We start from the raw sequence: 18368 nt of genomic DNA, 5'->3' as shown, positions 1-18368 counted from the left end.
TCTGCTCTGTGTAGAGAGGCTCCCTCCTCCTACCCCCCACCCCACCCCCCATCCCTGAGGTCTCTGGCAGTCCTGCGGCATGTGATCAGCTTGCTACTTGGCTGTGTCTTTCCCTGAGGGCCACCTGGAGCTTTCTGGGACCCAGGGCCAGTTGGAAGGGTTCTGTGCTGCAAGTGGGCATGGAACTTATATGGTGCCTCCAGATGGTCAGTCAGGCCAACCCTGCTGAGTTCATCCCAAGTTCCTTGTGCTTCCCACACTTCCTGTGCTGTCACACATAGCCTGCCTGCTGCCCTCCCCCAGCACCCCTGCAGGGCTGAGGAACAGGCCCCACTGGGGAAGACAGCAACAGCCCAGGGCAGCAGGGCACCCACTCCCCTGTCCTTCCACAGATACTTTGAGTCTAGTTCTGGGCTCAGACACCCTTCAATAAATAACACTTATCCAGAATATAGTGTGCTGGCCTGGATGTCTCTGGGTTAGCAGTCTTCCTAAGCCCCCACCCCATGGGACCTTGGGGACAGCAGTGGGCTCCTACCTGCCCCCCACTTGACGTTGTATTTCTTGAGTCCTTTGATTTTGACTTACCATTATTTGATTTTTAAGCAGTGGTCCTCTTCTGTTTATTCATTTCCCAGCCTTGTTTTCTTCCAGGTCTTGTCCCCTCCACTCTCCTGCTGTGTCGCTGTGATGTTCCTCGCCCTCCCTCCGCTGCTTCGCTCCCATCTCAGCTCCGTCTCCAGCTACAGATGGCCTGACGATGCTGCTGGCCAGCTCTTTTACAGAAATCAACTTGCTTTATTTTTGTTTTCATCTGGATTTTTTATTCTTCCCTCTCCCCCCCCCCCACTGTTGGCAGAAACAATATTAATTTATGGGCTTTTTTTCCTTGCTGGATTGGGATGCCCTGGGGTGGGGGCTGCCTCATGATCTGTGGTGGGCCCATTCCCTCCCGGTGGTGGGTGCCTTCTGATTGTATCTGTGGCTTGGAGAGGCTGGGTGATAAGCTTGTCAATGTGTCACCTCAACAGGCCACACAGGGACCCCCATTGTGGGACCAGAAGGCAGGAAAGATCAGGGGGAGGTACAGTGAAGACCCCTCACACTGAGCTGCCCCTCACCCCTGCATGGCCCTAGCCTCTGGGGAGAGGGGAGGCAAAGAGGGGTGTCAGCACACTTGGCCAAGTGTGTTGTGTGCATAGCCCACTGAAGGGGCTGGAGAAACTATACACCAGACGTGTGGGGTGTTGGCTTTAGGAGCCCCCACACCACCAGACCAGACCATCAGGATGCCATGAGAACCTCCTGTCTACTTCATCAACCCTGTCTTCTCTTATAGGAGGTCCCAGGTCATTGAGAAATTTGAGGCCTTGGACATTGAGAAGACAGAACACATGGAGACCAACTTGTCAGCTGGGCCCTCGCTCTCCAGTGACACTCGCCAGGGCCGCAGTGAAAAAAGGACCTTCCCCAGGAAGCGGGTGAGTACTGGCTGCCCGAGCAGCTCCACACCTCCATTTAAGAGGTGCCTCTGGACCCCACTGGGACGCAGTCGGCATGTGGCCCCAGCCGAGAGCCCAGGAGAGGTCCTTGAGTTCCAGAGGTGGCATACCTCCCAGAGGTCTTCAGTGTACACCTGGGGTGCCTTTCTGCTCCACTTTCCTCCATCCACTTCGAGGTCCTTTGCTTTGTTTCTGTTTCCTCCTCCTCCAGCTAGTGGAGACTTGAGGGTAAGGCCCATCTTCTGCATCCTCCTTGTCAAAATCTCATCTTTGTCTGCTAAAGGCTACCCTAACCTAGACCTGCTCTTGAAGCCTTGCTGCTCTCTCCACCCGTGCGGTAGCATCGCCTCATAGGAAGGTTTCCCCTCCTCTTTCTTCTGAGTAGTGTGTAGCCCTCACTTCTGCCCCCCAGCTCACAAGGCCTGGTCCATGTCCAGCATTGTCCTCCAAGGCAGCCACCTGCCTTTTGTGGTCATGCTGTGTCTGCTCTTCTTCTTCCTCCCCAACTTCTCTTGGGACTCATGCAGTGTGCTGGCATGTCCACTGCCTGACCTGATGCTCACTGCCCAGGGGCCAGGCTCATCTTGCTGGGGAGGAGGGCAGGCAGGAGAGTGGAGGCAATGGCACATCTGAAGGAGACCCTCCAGAGCTGTGGCACCTCCATCCTGGCCCCCAAGCTGATGGTCTGGTACTGACTGGTGGCTGCTCTCTGCCACAGGACCTCACCAGTGAAGCCTCCACAGCCCCGCTGCCAGACACTGCGGCCTCCCCCCTGTCTCCACACCGAAGAGCCAAGTCACTGGACAGGAGGTCCACGGAGTCCTCCCTGACGGTGAGCCCGGCGCCTATGCACTGAGCTCTGGCCCTGGGTCACACAGGATCACTGTCTATTTCTGTCCATGCTCCATGCCAGTTCTTCCCTCACAGCAGACCTCCTGTCCACAGCTGCTGCATTTCTTCCCCTTTCCTAGACTGAATAGACAATCTGATCTCTGGCCTTCTCTTGGAGGAGGCCTGAGGCCAAAGCAAGGAGTTCTGACCCCAGGGATTTGGGACCTAAGCAGAGAACATCTGTTCTTGTTTAAGGTGTTTGTTTCTGTGACGTCTTGAAACAGGAGCCCCTCTTGCTGGGAGCATGTGTCACCATAGAGGGGAACAGATCTTTGCTCCAGTTTATTTGAGATATAGCTGTGGAGGCCAATGGGGGGAGGGGGGAAGAATAGGTGAATACAGCTGGAACCCAGAGCTAGTGAGGGCTAACCAGAGGCCCTGAGACTGAAGGGCAGTGTTGACACAATGACCAGGAACACCTGTCTGTCCTCAGCCTCCCGGGGAGCCCAGGGCTGTTGCCACCTCTCCCCTGGTTGCCATCCTGCCACTGTGTATCTGTCCTCTCTTCCTTCTCATTCTTGGAATGCAAAAAGGGATCCCAGTCCACTCCTGGTGAAGATGCTGTGGCCAAGTAGAGAGCCCAGGGCAAGGGCGAGGACTGCCTGCAGCTTTGCAGCCACTGACTTGATGGGCCCTGATAGGGAATGCAGACAGGACAGGTGCCACAGGTGGTCCTGATGGGTCTGTGAGCAACGTGGGTACGGAAAGCCTGAGGGATGGTGCTCCCTTTAGGCCCTACATTTGGGGCTCTGCCCCTGCTCAGTGGTTCTGCTTCTTATGGGAAATGGAGTCTGAGATTCAGACTGAAAACTGAGGGGCCACAGGGCCTGCACCTCCATGCATCTGCCCTCAGTCTTCCTGTATCTTCCGAGAATACATCCAGCTTTTCCTTTCTGCCATCACAGCAGGCCTTCCTGTGAACTGTTGTACAACTGCCTAGGGCATCTTCTCTGTCTCCCAGTGGGCCTGAGGCTGCCACCAGTGGACTTCTCTCCTAGCAGCTGAGCCCCATGGCTGCTGTCCACAGGATGTCAAGGGGCTGTGTGGTCTGGCCGGCAAGTGGAGGAAACCCCTTTTCTGGTCCCTGCTTGCCTAAACAAGTAACTCCCCCAGCAGCCTTCCTCTTTGCCATACCTGAAAGACCCGAACACTTTCCTCTGAACTGCTCCTTTTCCCCTTCTTCCTCAGCCTGACCTGCTGAACTTCAAGAAAGGCTGGCTAACCAAGCAGTATGAGGATGGCCAGGTAAGCATGAGGGGTGGGGCTCTGGCCCCTGAGTGACCAGGTTAAGGGCTGTGAGTGGGAACAAGTATGAGGTCCAGCCGACCTTGTGCACTGGTTCCTCCCCCCACATTGTGCAGGTGTGAATGGGACCCTTTGTCCTGTGGACCCCCCAAATCAGAGAAGTGGAGGTGCTCTGCTTTCAGCCCCAGTTCTGCAGTGGTGGGGCCTCTGGAGAGACCTGCAGAGGATGTGGCCTAAGACTGCAGGGGCATCCTAAAGCACTGCTGGGTCACCTGCAGGCCTGCCTTCCCAGGGGTGGGGTTGACCTCCCCACCCCTCCCCCTTTCCCCACATAGCAGCCTGTCAGAGTCAATCACACAGATGGTCCTGGGAATGGCCCCATGGTTGTTTAGTCTCCAGGACTTGAACAGGAAATGACCCCTGCAAGTCAGGCCTCCAAGGAGAGGTTCTCACAGAGCACCCCCCACCCCACTCCTTTCCTGCTCCCTGTGCCAAGACTTCCTCTTCTTTCTCCTCCTTGGCCATCCCTAAAGAGTTAAGTCTCCTTCCTTGCCACTTAGTGACAGCTAAGGCATCAAACAAGCAGGTTCTGACCTGCCAGGTATAGGTGGGCACACACCTGGCTGGCCTACTTGGGGCTGTGCCTCACAGGCTGCCTCCTTGGGGTGGAGCGACTGAGCCCCAGCAGCCCCCCACATACACCCTCCTCATCACATCCCTGTCTGTGAAAGGGGGTCCTCATAGCCACCTGGTGGCTCTGAGGGCCCAGTCTACCTGTAGCCTCTAGAGTAGAAATGGAGAATGGGTAGCACTGTCCACCGGCCCCCACACTGTGGGTCATAAAACCCCTGGCTGTGTGCTGCCTCATCCCTGCCTCATCTAGCACCCTTGGCCTGGAGCTGAGCAGAGGCCCGAGTTTCTACCACTGTGGGGCAGTGCTGCCCTGGTTCACCTGTGCTGGGGAAGGCCCAGGACGCTGGCTGGGGAGCGCCAAGGCACTGTGAGTGCTCTGCTGAGTGGTATAGCTTAGTCTCCTTTCCTCCCCTTTCAGTGGAAGAAGCACTGGTTTGTCCTTGCTGATCAAAGCCTGAGATACTACAGGGACTCAGGGGCTGAGGAGGTAAGTTTCTCGACTTCTCCATGACTGGAGCCAGAGGCTCTTGGTATTGCTGTTTCTCCTGGGTCACCTCTCTCTAATGATGGCATATTGCCAGCTTGGGCACCTGGTGGGAATCTGAGCATAATAAGGACAACTTTACAAGTTCTTTTTTTTTTTTTAATATTTATTTATTCCCTTTTGTCACCCTTGTTGTTTTATTGTAGTTATTATTGTTGTTATTGATATCATCGTTGCTGGATAGGATAGAGAGAAATGGAGAGAGGAGGGGAAGACAGAGAGGGGGAGAGAAAGATAGACACCTTCAGACCTGCTTCACCACCTGTGAAGCGACTCCTCTGCAGGTGGGGAGCCGGGGGCTCGAACTGGGATCCTTATGCCAGTCCTTGTGCTTTGCGCCACGTGCGCTTAACCCAACTGCACTACCGCCTGACTCCCAACTTTTCAAGTTCTAAGGCCACCCTCCAAGCCCTGCTCTTCTCTGTACTGTGAAAAACACTTAAGTTTTAATACTCAAGAGAGTTGGTGAACTGAATGAAATATTGTCCCTTCTGCACAAGGGTTAGGGTGAGGCAGCAGGACTTGGTGGTCCCAATGGAAAGTCCTAAACCACACATTAAAGGCTCTCTCCTTCACCTAACGGACTTTCCTTGAGGGGCTGGGTGGTGGTGCACCTGGTTGAGCGCACATGCTACAATGCTCAAGGACCCAGGTTCAAACCCCCAGCAAGGGGAAAGCTTCACAAATGGTGAGTTGGTCTGCAGGTCTCTTCCTCTCCATTTCCCCCTTCCCTCTCAATATCTGGCTGTCTCTATTAAATAAATGAAGATAATATTTTTTTTAAAAAAAAAGAAAGAAAGAACTTTCCTTGAGCAATTTGGTATCATTCCTGCCTTTTCCCGTACAGTCCCACTCCAAATTTCCTTCAAATATCTTCCCTCACCAAAAAAAAAAAAAGAAAGAAGTCTACAACCCAGGTTACTCACATGCATTGATAATCAGCAGTTTAGAAAAAAAAAAAATATATATATATATATATAGATATATATATATATTTCAGATATATAATATATATATATGAAGGAAGTGAGTTAGAGGTATTTGCAGACCCAAAACCTAAAAGCACACTGAGTTCTTTATGGGCTGCAATGGAAAGGTTTTAGTAATAGCAGCTGCCATAGACTGTGCTGGGGGGCAGACCTCTGGTGCTGCCCTAAAGTCGAGGAGACAGAAGTGGATGTGTTTGCTTGTGTAGGCATGGACCAGCAGTTCTGGGTGTGGTCTGAGACCCTGTGTGTGGGAGGGTGCCTAGAACTACTATAATAAAATGAAGGGGATTTTCCTTTTTTCATTGTATTGGCATTTGCACTGATTGGCAGGGGGTGGGGTGGGTGCTAGGGCAAGTAAAATGCCTTTCACTGGCACACTCCTACAACATTAGAGAAAGGGCCTTAATGGAACTGTAGGAGTTAATTCTCAGGCCTTGCATACCGCTATTTCCAAACCTTGGGATTTGACAAGACTGGCCATAGACCACTGTGGTCCTGTGGTTTGAAATGGTAGTCGGTGTGTCTTTGTGACTGTATCTTCAGTGTGATTATTGCCTGGGGAGCTTCATGTCCTTCTGCACTGCCACCCAGCTGTTACTTCCCCAGGAGCACCATCTCCACCTGTAGGGACAACTGCAGGGTGTTTGGCAGACTTTTCTTTGAAAAGTAATTGAGGGGGTGGCCATAGAATAACTGGGAACAAAGCACCTCTTCTCCCAAAACAACAAATAAATATAACAAGAGACCCAAATGAAGTTATAATCTACAGCTGAAAGTTCTGCAGCCTCAGATGGGTGGAGTGAAAAGAGGCATGGGCGCGGGTTGAAGAACAGCAAAGTTAAATCAGAGCTCTGGGCAGTGCAGATGCTGAGCCGGGCCATTTTGATGATTTCACTTTAAGCACAGCAAGCAAGTAACATTGTTTCTAGTGTCAGAAATAAAGAGACAGGGGCTTAAAACCTCTCAGTTGGGCAGTAGCACAGCAGGTTAAGCACACGTGGCGCAAAGCGCAAGGACTAGCTTAAGGATCCTGGTTCGAGCCCCAGGCTCCCCACCTGCAGGGGAGTCGCTTCACAGGCGGCGAAGCAGGTCTGCAGGTGTCTGTCATTCTCTCCCCCTCTCTGTCTTCCCCTCCTCTCTCCATTCTCTGTCCTACTTAACAATGACATCATCAATAACAGCAATAATAACTGCAACAATGAAACAACAAGGGCATCAAAAGGGAATGAATAAATATATTTTTAATATTTATTCCCTTTTGTTGCCCTTGTTTTTTTATTGTTGTAGTCATTATTATTATTGATGTCATTGTTGATGGATAGACAGAGAGAAGTAGAGAGAGGAGGGGAAGACAGAGAGAGGGAGAGAAAGATAGACACTTGTAGACCTGCTTCACCTCCTGTGAAGCGACCTCCCTGCAGGTGGGGAGCTGGGGCTTGAACCTGGATCCTAACACCCGATCCTTGCTCTTTGCCCCACATGCACTTAACCCGCTGTGCTACTGCCCAACTCCCATAAATATTTTTTTTAAAAAAAACCTCTCACTCTTTTACTCAGGGAAGCATTAGCCTTCTGAATTCAAGGCAAGGACACAACATAAAATGGCATTTGTGACTGCAAGACAGCCCAAAGCAAACCCCCCCACCCACACCCCATCCCACTTGCCACACTCTGCAGATCATACAAATAAGAGAAACCTAGAGATCACAATAGAAACCTAGAGATCACCTGCTGGCCATCAGTAACCAGCACAAAAAATGCACAAGCATAGAAACAGAACTAAACAGTCAACTATGCCATATCAGCCAGAGAGAAATGAAATAGAGGAAATCCAAAGCATTAGAGAGACTCTCAGAGACAGATGACACAGAGCTCATTATAAGGGCTCTCCAAGAATTTAAGCAAGAATTAAAAGAGCATGTTACTATGGAATTAAAACACATGAGCGATGAACTTATAACAGAATCACCAAATTCTTTTTATTTATTTTCCCTTTTGTTGCCCTTGTGTTTTATTGTTGTAGTTATTATTGTTGTTGTTATTGATGCCGTCGTTGTTAGAAAGGACAGAGAAATGGAGAGAGGAGGGGAAGACAGAGAGTGGAAAAGAAAGATAGACATCTACAGACCTGCTTTACCACCTGTGAAACGACTCCCCTGCAGGTGGGGAGCCAGGGGCTCGAACCGGGATCCTTACGCCAGTCCTTGGGCTTTGTGCCACTTGCACTTAACCTGCTGCACTACCACCCAACTCTTCACTAAATTCTTGAAAGAGGAACTTCAGTCAGAACTCCAGGGAGTAAAAGACACCCTAACTACAACCCATGCCCAGGTATAAGGCTTAGAAAATATATCTACACATTCAGAAGAAATAATCTCCAGTCCAGAAGATACTCTTTCAATTCAAAGATGAGGGAGAGGAATGTTTTAGAAAGACTGAAGCAACTCTCTGTGAAATTGCAGATTCCATCAAAAGGTCGAATATAAGAGTAATAGGTGTATCTGAAGAGGAGGACAAGGCCAAAGACCCAGAGTCCCTTTTCAGAGCAATTTTAGCTGAGAACTTCCCTCACTTAGGAAACCACCAGAACATTCTCATCCAAGAGGCAGAATGATCACCCAGATTTACAAATACAAAAAGACCAATGCCAAGGCACATTGTTGTGAAACTATCAAAACTCACCGACAAGGAAAAAATTTTGCTGGCTGCTAGGAAGAGGAAAGAAGTTATATATAAGGAGTTGGGCAGTGGCACAGCGGGTTAAACGCATGTGGTGCAAAGTACAAGGATTGGCTTAAGGATCCCGGTTCGAGCCCCCAGCTCCCCACCTGCAGGGGAGTTGCTTCACAAGTGGTGAAGCAGGTCTGCAGGTGTCTGTCTTTCTCTCCCCCTCTCTGTCTTCCCCTCCTCTCTCTATCCTCTGTCTATCTCTGTCTATCTCTCTCTATCCTATCCAACAACAACAACAACATCTATAACAACAACAATAATAACCACAACAATGTTAAATAAGAAGGGCAACAAAAGGAAAAATAAATAAATAAATAAATTTTAAAAAAAAGAAGTTACATACAAAGGCAGAGCTATAAGACTTTCATCACATTTCTCTTTACAAACTCTAGAAGCCAGGAGAGAGTGCAATGACATATTCAAAGTTCTAAAGGAGAGGGAATTCCAGCCATGAATATTGTATCCTGCAAAATTATCCTTCAAATATGAGGGAGAAATAAAGGTTTTCTCAAATATTCAAGAACTAAAGGAATTTGCCACAATCAACCCCGCCTTACAAGAACTACTGAACCGAGTCCCACAAGAAAGGAGGAAGCAAAGGAATACACGTTCAAACACCAAGTTGCGGATGCTACCATGATGTTAACTTGATTCTCCTGGACAGACAACTTCACCAGTGTACCCTGGAACCCCACCTCTCCAGAGCCCTGCACCAGTAAGGAAAGATAGGAACAGCCTGGGAGTATGGATCAACCTGTCAATGCCCATGTCCATCATAGAAGCAATTACAGATACCAGACCTCCCACCTTCTGCACCTCATAATGACCCTGAGTCCATGCTCCCAGAGAGATAAAGAATAGGAAAGCTTCCAATGGAAGGGATGGAATACGGAACTCTGGTGGTGGGAAATGTGTGGAATTTCACCCCTCTTATTCTATGGTTTTGTCGATATTTTCTATTTTACAAATAAAAGAAAGAAAAAAAAAGTAATTGAGGGAATCTATCCCCTTAGGGGAGAGCATCTGACAGGATTTATGTAGTCAGTAATACAGTTTAAGCTTTCAAGGAAAATTGAGACTTTGAAAAATGTTCTTTGCTATCACAACTTTGATGGTTTCCCTTTGCTCACACTCTCCTGATGAAGTAGATGGTCATTCTGACACATTTTTCTCTTTTCTAAAGAGAAGAGTATTTGAGATTTATGCGTAATTCTCTATCTTCCAAATACATAATGGGAGACCATGCATGGGGACCCACTCAGAGGGTTATGGATTTTAATGGATCTAAGTATTAAAAGTTCACTGATAGGGTTTTAGACTCAACCTAGTAATTAACCTTTTTGCAAACAGCCACTTTTCAAAAAATAGCCACAACTATCTGAAAAATACTTGTTTTTCCAAGTGCCTTTTGGTATAAATCTTCACATCTCTCAACTCAAACAAGACACCAGATTCAGTACAGACACAAAAATGGATAATCCTGCTCTCTCTCTTTCTCTCTTTCTGCCCTATCTATACCTCTCCCCCCCCCCTTCAGGGTTATCACTGGAGCTCAGTGCCTGCACCACAAATCCATGGCTCCTGGAGGCTATTTTTTCCCTTTTGTTACCCTTATTGTTTATCATTGCTGTTATTGTTGTTGAATAGGACAGAAAGAAATTGAGAGAGGAGAGGAAGACAGAGAGGGGGAGAGAAAGACAGACACACCTGCAGACCTGCTTCACCGCTTAGGATCCTTATGCTGGTCCTTACGCTTTGCACCATGTACACTTAACCTGCTGCACTACCATCTGTATCTTTAAAAAAACAAAGTGAGTTTCAGAAGTCTCTTGCTAGCATTTAAAAATATTTTTAATTAAAACAAAATTAGTTTGTGTGCATTCTTGAAATTGTTTCAGCATTTTGTTTTGTTTTTTCTAACATGGTAAATATCATCACTTAAAGCCAACAAAAGCTTTCTGGGTTCCTAGTATTTTCAGGATGTGAAGGCATCTGCCTTCCTGCATCAGCTCATTGAGAAGTGAATCTTTCGCTGGAAGCTCATATAAACCTGGCTTCTGTGCTTCCAGACAGTGGGGCAGAAAGTTTCCTCCATGTGTACATGTGAAAAACAAAGCCAATACATGACGCAGGTTCAAGCCTGAACACACTGGGAGAAGCTTTGGTACTGTGGTATCTGTCTACCGGTCTCCTTTTCTCTCTCTCTCGCTCTCACTCTCTCTCTCCTCTCTTTTTCTCTCAGAAAAAGTTGATCTGGAGCAGTGAAACCCCACATTAGCAAGAAGAAAAGCCAATGTGGAAGTTTGCTCTTGCTCTTGCAAGAGCTGGCTTTCATGTTCTGGACCTCAGGCTTCTCTCATCTCTCTGCAGGCAGCTGACCTGGATGGAGAAATTGACTTGTCCACATGTTATGAAGTCACAGAGTATCCAGTCCAGAGAAACTATGGCTTTCAGATACATGTAAGCCTGGGGAGTCTGAGTGTGGTGGTGTGGGAATGAGCCTCTTCTTGAGAGTTGGCGGTCCTGTGAAGACATCCTGGGCAGCTTGCTCTTTCATCTGTGTTGATACCTGCTTTCCCTTCCCTGTCCCATGGTGCCCTAACCTAAGAGTCTCAACAAAAAAATTCAACATTAACATCTTCCCAAGACTTTCTAGAAGCTTTTTACTCCATTTTTTAAAAAAGATTTTATTTATTAATGAGAAACATAGGAGAGAGAAAGAGCCAGACATCACTCTGGCACATGTGCTACCAAGGTTTGAACTCAGGACCTCATTCCTGAGAGTCCAATGCTTTATCCACTGCACCACCTCCCAGAACACTCCATTTTTGTTTTTGCCACCAGGATTACCATTAGTGCTTCTTGTCGGCACAAATCCAGTGCTCCTGGTGAGCCTTTTTTCTTTTTTCTTTTTTTCCTTTTCATTTTTTAGATAGAGGATGAGAGACAGGCAAATAGACAGAAAAACAAGAAACAAAGAATGAGGTGGCAGTACCATATCACCACTTCTGAAGCTTTTCATGTGGTGGCTAGAGACTTGGACCAGATCCTCATGATGAAATGTGTACTCTGTCGCATGAGCTATTTCCTGCCTACTTGGTTGCCCTTTTTTAAATATTGTAGTTAAAGGACAGTTGGCAATATATGAGATATGTGGGATAAGATGACAGTATTAATTATTTAAACCTCCAAGTGTTGGATTCTTATTTACTTATTCTTGCACTTATTCACTCTTTGACCCACTCAAGTCTTTTTCCCCTCTATGGAGACTCAGATGAGCACACCACTGCCCTCACTCAGAACTATAACCCGTTAGATAAAAAGCTCCCACCAGCCTTTTTAAGAAAGCTGGTGGCTCAAGGGCTTCCTGGAAAATCAGCAGGCTTGAGGTTAGGACACAGTTCCATGACTGCCACATCTGACACCAACAGCAAGTTTAGTGGGGGCCCAGAACCACAGTTGCACAGGATAGCACTAGGAACTGAGCTTTCCTTGTAGCAGAAAGGTACAAATGTACAAATAAGAACCAGCTCTATTGGGACACATGAGGAATTGCTCTGGGCTGGACCAAGCAGGAGGCTGCCATGTCCTCAGGGGCCATGCCCGCTGGACACTTACAGGGGAAGTATTTGGGCACTGCCAGCATAAGGAGCTTGCCCATGCCATGACTCCCATGGCTTGCCCTTGCCCAGACTCCCTGATCCTTTGTACTCATCTCTGTTGGCTAGATTGTCTACGTGGCTGAACATGATCTCCAGCCCTCCCTGTTGCTGGTTGGTTTCAGCAGCCACAGCCCTTGATGTCATAACTGATTTTTCTGGCTTGGCCATCCCTTGCCCAGAATAGCATAGACTTTGGGGAGGAGAGTCTATTGGGATGTGCTGTGGTTTATCAAGACACTTAAGCAGGACAGGCACAGCCAGGGGGATGGAGGCCAAGCTGACTAGCTCAGTGGAGGACAGGAAAGGCGAGCAGGATGCCCTGTAGAAAAGGAGCCAGGTGTTAGCCTTTTTCCCAGCTTGGCAGGAGTAGCAACATCTCAGAAGGAAAGGGGCCTCTGGCATTTTGCATGATGTTATGTTGGGGGCTGCTGTGGGCTTTCTAAGAATGTTGCTAAACAGGCAGCCACAGGTATGGGCCTGGAGGTGTGAGGATCTGTTGGAGGCAAGAGATGAGCTCATGGGAAAGAGTGAGTGTGTTGTAGCTGGGAACACCCACAGGCAGGAGAGGCAGCAGCCCTGGCAAGCAGGCCATGGAGTTCAGGGAGGGTCAGGAAGATGGGGTCTCAGTGAGGCAGGGTAGAGGTGAGGTCAGGGCCAGGTTGTGCTATGAGTGCTCACCTTGCCAGTGCCCATCCCTTTGCCAATGCATCTGCTCTGAACAACCTAGCCAGCTTAGACAGCAGCGATGTCATGTGAGTGAAGAAGCAGGGAGGGAACTGACTGTCACCCTGGTCCCCTCTTAGGGGGCATCGACCAGCTGTGCTGTGTCCCCTGGCCTGTCCTCTGCCCTGCCAGGACACCCTCCCCTCTTAAAACAGCTCCTCGGCCCACCATTGGACACTCTCCCCCCCCTTTTTTAAAAGATTGATTGATTTAACATGAGAGGAAGAAGAGGAAAAAGAGCCAGGGCATCACTCTGGTACACTCAATGCTGGAGGTCCAGCCCGGGACCTCATGCTCTCAGGTCCGACACTTTACCCACTACTTCTGTGTGCTCCTCTATCTTGACTGATATTCAGCACTCACCACAACTGGACATCTAAGCATTGTCCCATTTTCTCCCCACATGCCATCAGAGGCCACTGCACACCACCCCCTTACCTCTCAGGTGCCTCTCGCAATTCCTTGCTCCTTGCAGATCTGTCTGCCCATTTTTCAGCTTTGTAGAGAAGTACACCCACCCAGACCATCCACCTATCAAGTCAGTAACCCAGCACCTGACCCCTCACCTCTCCGGGTCCTCTTTACTTGATGTGTGAGGCTGCCTGATTCAGGGATGTGTTGTGGGACTCTCCCTCCCCTCCCTGTTCTGAGCTCTTTGATGAGCAGGGCATGTGGGCCTTGTCTGACTGTATGTTGGTCCTTTGCAGGGCTCTTTGCCTTAGTCTCACTCAGCACCCGCCTTGGCTGACCCTCTGCCCTCCTGTGTGTGTGTGTCCATACCCGTGGAGCATCCAACCCTGAGACACCCCCCCCCCCCAGGCCTCAGCCTTGTCAGCGGGGCTCACTTTGCAGGTGGGGAGACTATGGTCACTGCTAATGCCTGGTCTGTTGTAGACAAAGGAGGGCGAATTCACTCTCTCCGCTATGACATCAGGCATCCGGCGGAACTGGATCCAGACCATCATGAAGCATGTCCATCCCACCTCTGCCCCAGATGTGACAAGGTGAGACTGCAGGGCTGTCCAGGGAGCTGCCGCCACCTCATTTCTCTGTGGCCTTGTCCTTCTGTGGGTGGCTGGCCCTGCTCATGGCCTACTGCTTCCCTGGTCTGTCAGGATGCCCTGGCACTGAGCCCCACCCCTGCCCCCAACCTCAGCCCCTGGGCTTTCTCACTCCTTCCTCTGCTTATTAGATTTCTGTGCAACCAAGAAAACCTGAGGGACCTGGGACCAGAGTCCACCTTGGAAAACTCAACACTAGTGGTTCTCCTGCCTCATGGGTCACTGTGTGCCGCCACCACCACCACCACCACTACCACCACCACTGCTTCCCCCCGCTCCTTCTGTTAGCTTTCAGTGTCAAAGGGAGGGGAGAACGGCCCAGTGTACAGGACAGTGGGTCCAAGTTCTCCTTCCCTGGGTCCTGTACTTGTTGACCTTTCTGGGCTCTGTGTCCCACAGGCACCTTTGTGGCCTGCAACAGCTATGACCAAGCTAAATCTCTGTTTAGTCCTGGTTTCCTATCTAGTGACTCTGTGCCCACTGCATGGGAGTAAGGACAGTCACCCTTCTATACTACTTCTCTCCTCTTTGGTGTCACCAGTTTGTTCCCCCATCAGTTTAACACACAGCAGCATGGTTGTTCCTGTGCCAGTGAAACAGAGATGGTGCCAGGCCTGGCCCTTGGATATGCCATCAGGAGTGAGGACCTTCTGCAATGGGCATGACAGTAGTCCTCCTGAGGCTCTGTCCCCTGTATCCCAGGAGCTGCCTGGTCTCATCAGAAGCAGAGGGACTGATATTCCCACCTTCCTGGAGAGAAACCATTGGGGGACACCACCACCACCACCCCCCAGTTGCTGGGAGTCTGGGAGATGGATACTTATGGTCCTTGGGTCCCCTCTGTGTGCCTGGGGTGGTCCATGCAGCAGGTCAGAGTCCTGGTGGGCATGGCAGCTCTAGGACATCTCACATGGACCTGGTGGCACATTTGTGTGCACACTGGGCTCAGGAACTTGCCTCCCCAGCTGGCATGCTTCCTGCCCCTCAGCTTCCATGTGGCTCTGGGGGATGCCTCACAGGGTCCCACATGTTGCTCCTGTATGTTGGAGCTGAAGGCATCTTCCTGGCTAGACCTCAGAGTCAGTGCTTCCCAAGGCTCAGGGCACCCTGCCTTACCTACGTCCCCCACCTCCATGCTCATCTCACAGTGGCTGAGATGCCACGAGAGTTCTCAGCATTTATGACATTCTACTTCTCTTTTGTTCTGGTTTGTTTCTGCAGTGCCATGGATCACTCTCAGGACCTCACATATGCAAGGCTTGTTCTTTGCCACTGAGCCTCCTTTAAGACCCAGTGCAAGATGTATATAAAATTTTCATTTGTGATCTGATAATAGTCTGCTAAATTATTATAAGATTCTAAGGTGATAATGCACCCATATCACAATTCTGTGTCCTCTCCCTTTGGCAATCAGCACTGTTCTCACAAATAGTGTAGGCTTTTATGATCTGATAAGAATTTAGGAGTCTAGCATAGTGGGTTAAGTGCATAAGGCGTGAAGTACAAGGATTGGCGTAAGGATCCCAGTTCAAGCCCCTGGCTCCCCACCTGCAGGGGGGTAGCTTCACAAGTGGTGAAGCAGGTCTGCAGGTGTCTTCCCCCCCCCCCCATCTTCCCCTCCTCTCTCAATTTCTTTCTATCCTATCCAACAACAACAAGAGCAGCAAAACAGGAAAAATGGCCTCCAGGAGCAGTGGATTTGTAGTGTAGGCACTGAGCCCCATCGATAAGAGTCTTAGTGCCCACAGGTTCTAGAATACCTGTGAAATTATTAGATAGATGAGGGTATTGGAGGTGCCTATTCAGGGAGTGCTATGACTCCCCCAATTGTATGGGGTGTTGCAGGGGCTTCCTGTCAGAGATTGTGGCCAGTCCTAGTGTGGCGGCAGCTCTCTGGTCCCCATGCCCTCACTACCCCCCACACACACACTCCCCAAATGGAAGGTGGTGGGGCCAAGCCTCAATGTTGTGGAGTGCGGAAGTGTCGTAAGCACTACTGTCCAGATGCCCATGTGGGCTTAAAGCGGAAATGTGAGGGCCCTCTGCTCAGAGGTACTTTGATTTTCACTATTCATCTGTGAAGACAGATGCCACCACCCCCCTAGGATGGTGATGACATTTTCTTTGGCCCCGTTTAAATGAAAGTGCTGCCAGGAGCACCCTTGCACACAGGCCCTGTTCATCCCCGGTGACCTATAGCTCTTTGCTGAGGGCTTGGGGGCCTCCCTAAGGATAAGGATGACCTGAATTCATTCTACTCCGACCTTCCTCACTGCCTCATGACTGCAGCCCCTGTACCGTACCCTCACCAATACAAGTCTGCTTCAGTAGTCCTTGTTCTAATCAGTTTGGAGAAAGGCAAGCACTCCCTGCTGGGTGTGTCTCCTCATAGTGTCTCTCATGGAAGTGATGGGGTGGTGCTCTCTGTGTGGTTGGGCTGTGGGGCCCCTGGGTCACAGGTGTTCTCAGAACTTGACTTTAATGCTCCTGCCAGAGTGATTCTTCCAGCATGAGGGAAGCAGGCCTGCCTCACTCATTTTGTCTACTTCTCACTGTGCCCCAGGGCCAGTGTCCCGCTACAGGTGTCTGAGCTGGGCTCTTGAGTGGACAGGGTTCCTATGCCTCATCAACCTGGGGTAGCACCTCTTCAGCCAGGGGCCTCAGGTGCTAATGGGCCTTCCTTGCTACCCCCACACAGCACCAGCTCTGGGTTCCCTGGGGGAGAGGGAACAGATGTTCCTTTCTACTGCAGAAACAGCTGCTAAAACTGAGCAGGTGTGTGGGGATGACAATGAAAGAAGCCTCTGCAGGTAAGGGGGGGTGAGCATGGGCCACACTAACAGCCCCTTTGGTCTGCTCTAGCTCACTGCCAGAGGAGAGGAGTCGGAGCAGCAGCTCCTTTGAGACCTGCCAGCGGCCAAGTGAGAGGCAGGAGGCAGAGCATGGGGAGCCAGACCCAGAACAGAAGCGCAGCCGGGCACGGGAGCGACGAAGGGAGGGCCGCTCCAAGACCTTTGACTGGGCTGAGTTCCGCCCCATCCAGCAGGTGTTGGCCCAGGAGCGTGCCAATGCCACCGGGGTACCTGAGGCCCGGCCCAACACTGAGTCAGGGGAGCTGGAACGCGAGCGAGCCCGGCGGCGGGAGGAGCGGCGCAAACGCTTCGGGGTGCTGGACGCTGTGGACGGCCTGGGCACTGAAGACCCGACCCTGCGCATGGAGGTGGACCGGAGTCCTGGGCTGCCTGGGCCCCCTAACCTCAGGGCACAAAATGTCCATGTGGAAATTGAGCAGCGGTGGCATCAGGTGGAGACCACGCCTCTCCGGGAGGAGAAGCAAGTGCCCATTGCCCCCTTACACCTGCCCTCCATTGAGGATGGAAATGACCGGCTCCCCACCCATGAGCTCACCTCCCTACTGGAAAAAGAGGTGACTGCCCCAGAGGCCGAAGGTGGAGGGTGGGTTTGAGGGGACCAACCCAGCCCCAGGACACAGCAGGGCAAGTGCGTAGGCAGGCAAGTCCTTAGGGTACAGGGCAGCCACTGAGAGGTAGGCATGCCAGCTCTAGCAGGGTCACTCGGAGAGTGCCCTTTCCAAGGACAGGATTCTCCATGAGGTATGCCACTGCCATCTAGGTCCTGGTGTGGCCACAGCTGAGGCCATTGTGGCTCCAGAACCCAGCTCAGTGGTCTGCCCTATTTCAGGTAGGAGAGGACAGAGATAGAGTTCCCTCTGCACTAGGCCAGCTAGAGTTATGAGGGCTGAAGCTAGAGGCCAGGGAAGGCTCAATGGGCTTTTGAGGCAGGCAGTGAGAGGCAGAACTCAATCCTAGATATTCCAGATGCAAAATATCCCAGTTGCATTTAGAAGGCCAGGCAGGTGCTTCCCACCATGCTGCAGGATACAGGTCCCCTTAACTTGTCTCCTGGCATTGGTGGGCCTTTCTCCCAGCAGGCCTCCATGAACCAGATGCAGAGGTGAGCACGCCAGCCCCTGCTACAGGGATGTGAGCTTCATGAAAACACATCCAGAAGTTAAGCCTGGGGAGCTTCCACAAAGGATTCATAAATCTGAGCAGAGCATCCCATGACCAAGGAAGGGCAGTGCTAGAGTTTTTGTGTTCCCACAGTGCCTGCTTTTAGAACACATCAGCTCCATGTGTCAGTGTGTAACATTAGACTTGCCACTTTGTCCTGCCTCCACGCCTCATTTTTTCCCAGGCTTATTAAATTCTTGAGGCTGATATTTTTATCACTGATATCAATACTTTAGTTTTTCACCACATTCTACACCTATTAATACACTGTTAAAGGCATGATGCAAAAGAAAACGGTTCAAATTCACCTTGCTAAGCTTCCAGAGTGGACTACACATGTAGCATGAGTTTGCA

The 18368-nt window shown here is 50.3% G+C and overlaps 1 protein-coding gene across 1 annotated transcript in view; it reads left to right on the top strand.

Moving 5' to 3' along the window:
• Positions 1–18368, top strand: part of MPRIP (myosin phosphatase Rho interacting protein) — a 130736-nt gene that overhangs the window by 80883 nt on the left and 31485 nt on the right. Inside the window, exons 8-14 of the mRNA XM_060202494.1 lie at positions 1340–1481; positions 2221–2334; positions 3582–3638; positions 4690–4758; positions 10905–10994; positions 13814–13923; positions 16843–17407. Coding sequence (XP_060058477.1) covers positions 1340–1481; positions 2221–2334; positions 3582–3638; positions 4690–4758; positions 10905–10994; positions 13814–13923; positions 16843–17407 — 1147 coding nt within the window. The remainder of the gene's footprint in view (positions 1–1339; positions 1482–2220; positions 2335–3581; positions 3639–4689; positions 4759–10904; positions 10995–13813; positions 13924–16842; positions 17408–18368) is intronic.

The sequence above is a fragment of the Erinaceus europaeus genome, chromosome 12, assembly GCF_950295315.1.
Source record: "Erinaceus europaeus chromosome 12, mEriEur2.1, whole genome shotgun sequence".
Taxonomy (NCBI): domain Eukaryota; kingdom Metazoa; phylum Chordata; class Mammalia; order Eulipotyphla; family Erinaceidae; genus Erinaceus; species Erinaceus europaeus.
Note: the sequence above shows the minus strand (reverse complement) of the source record. Positions and strands in the feature narration are given on the sequence as shown.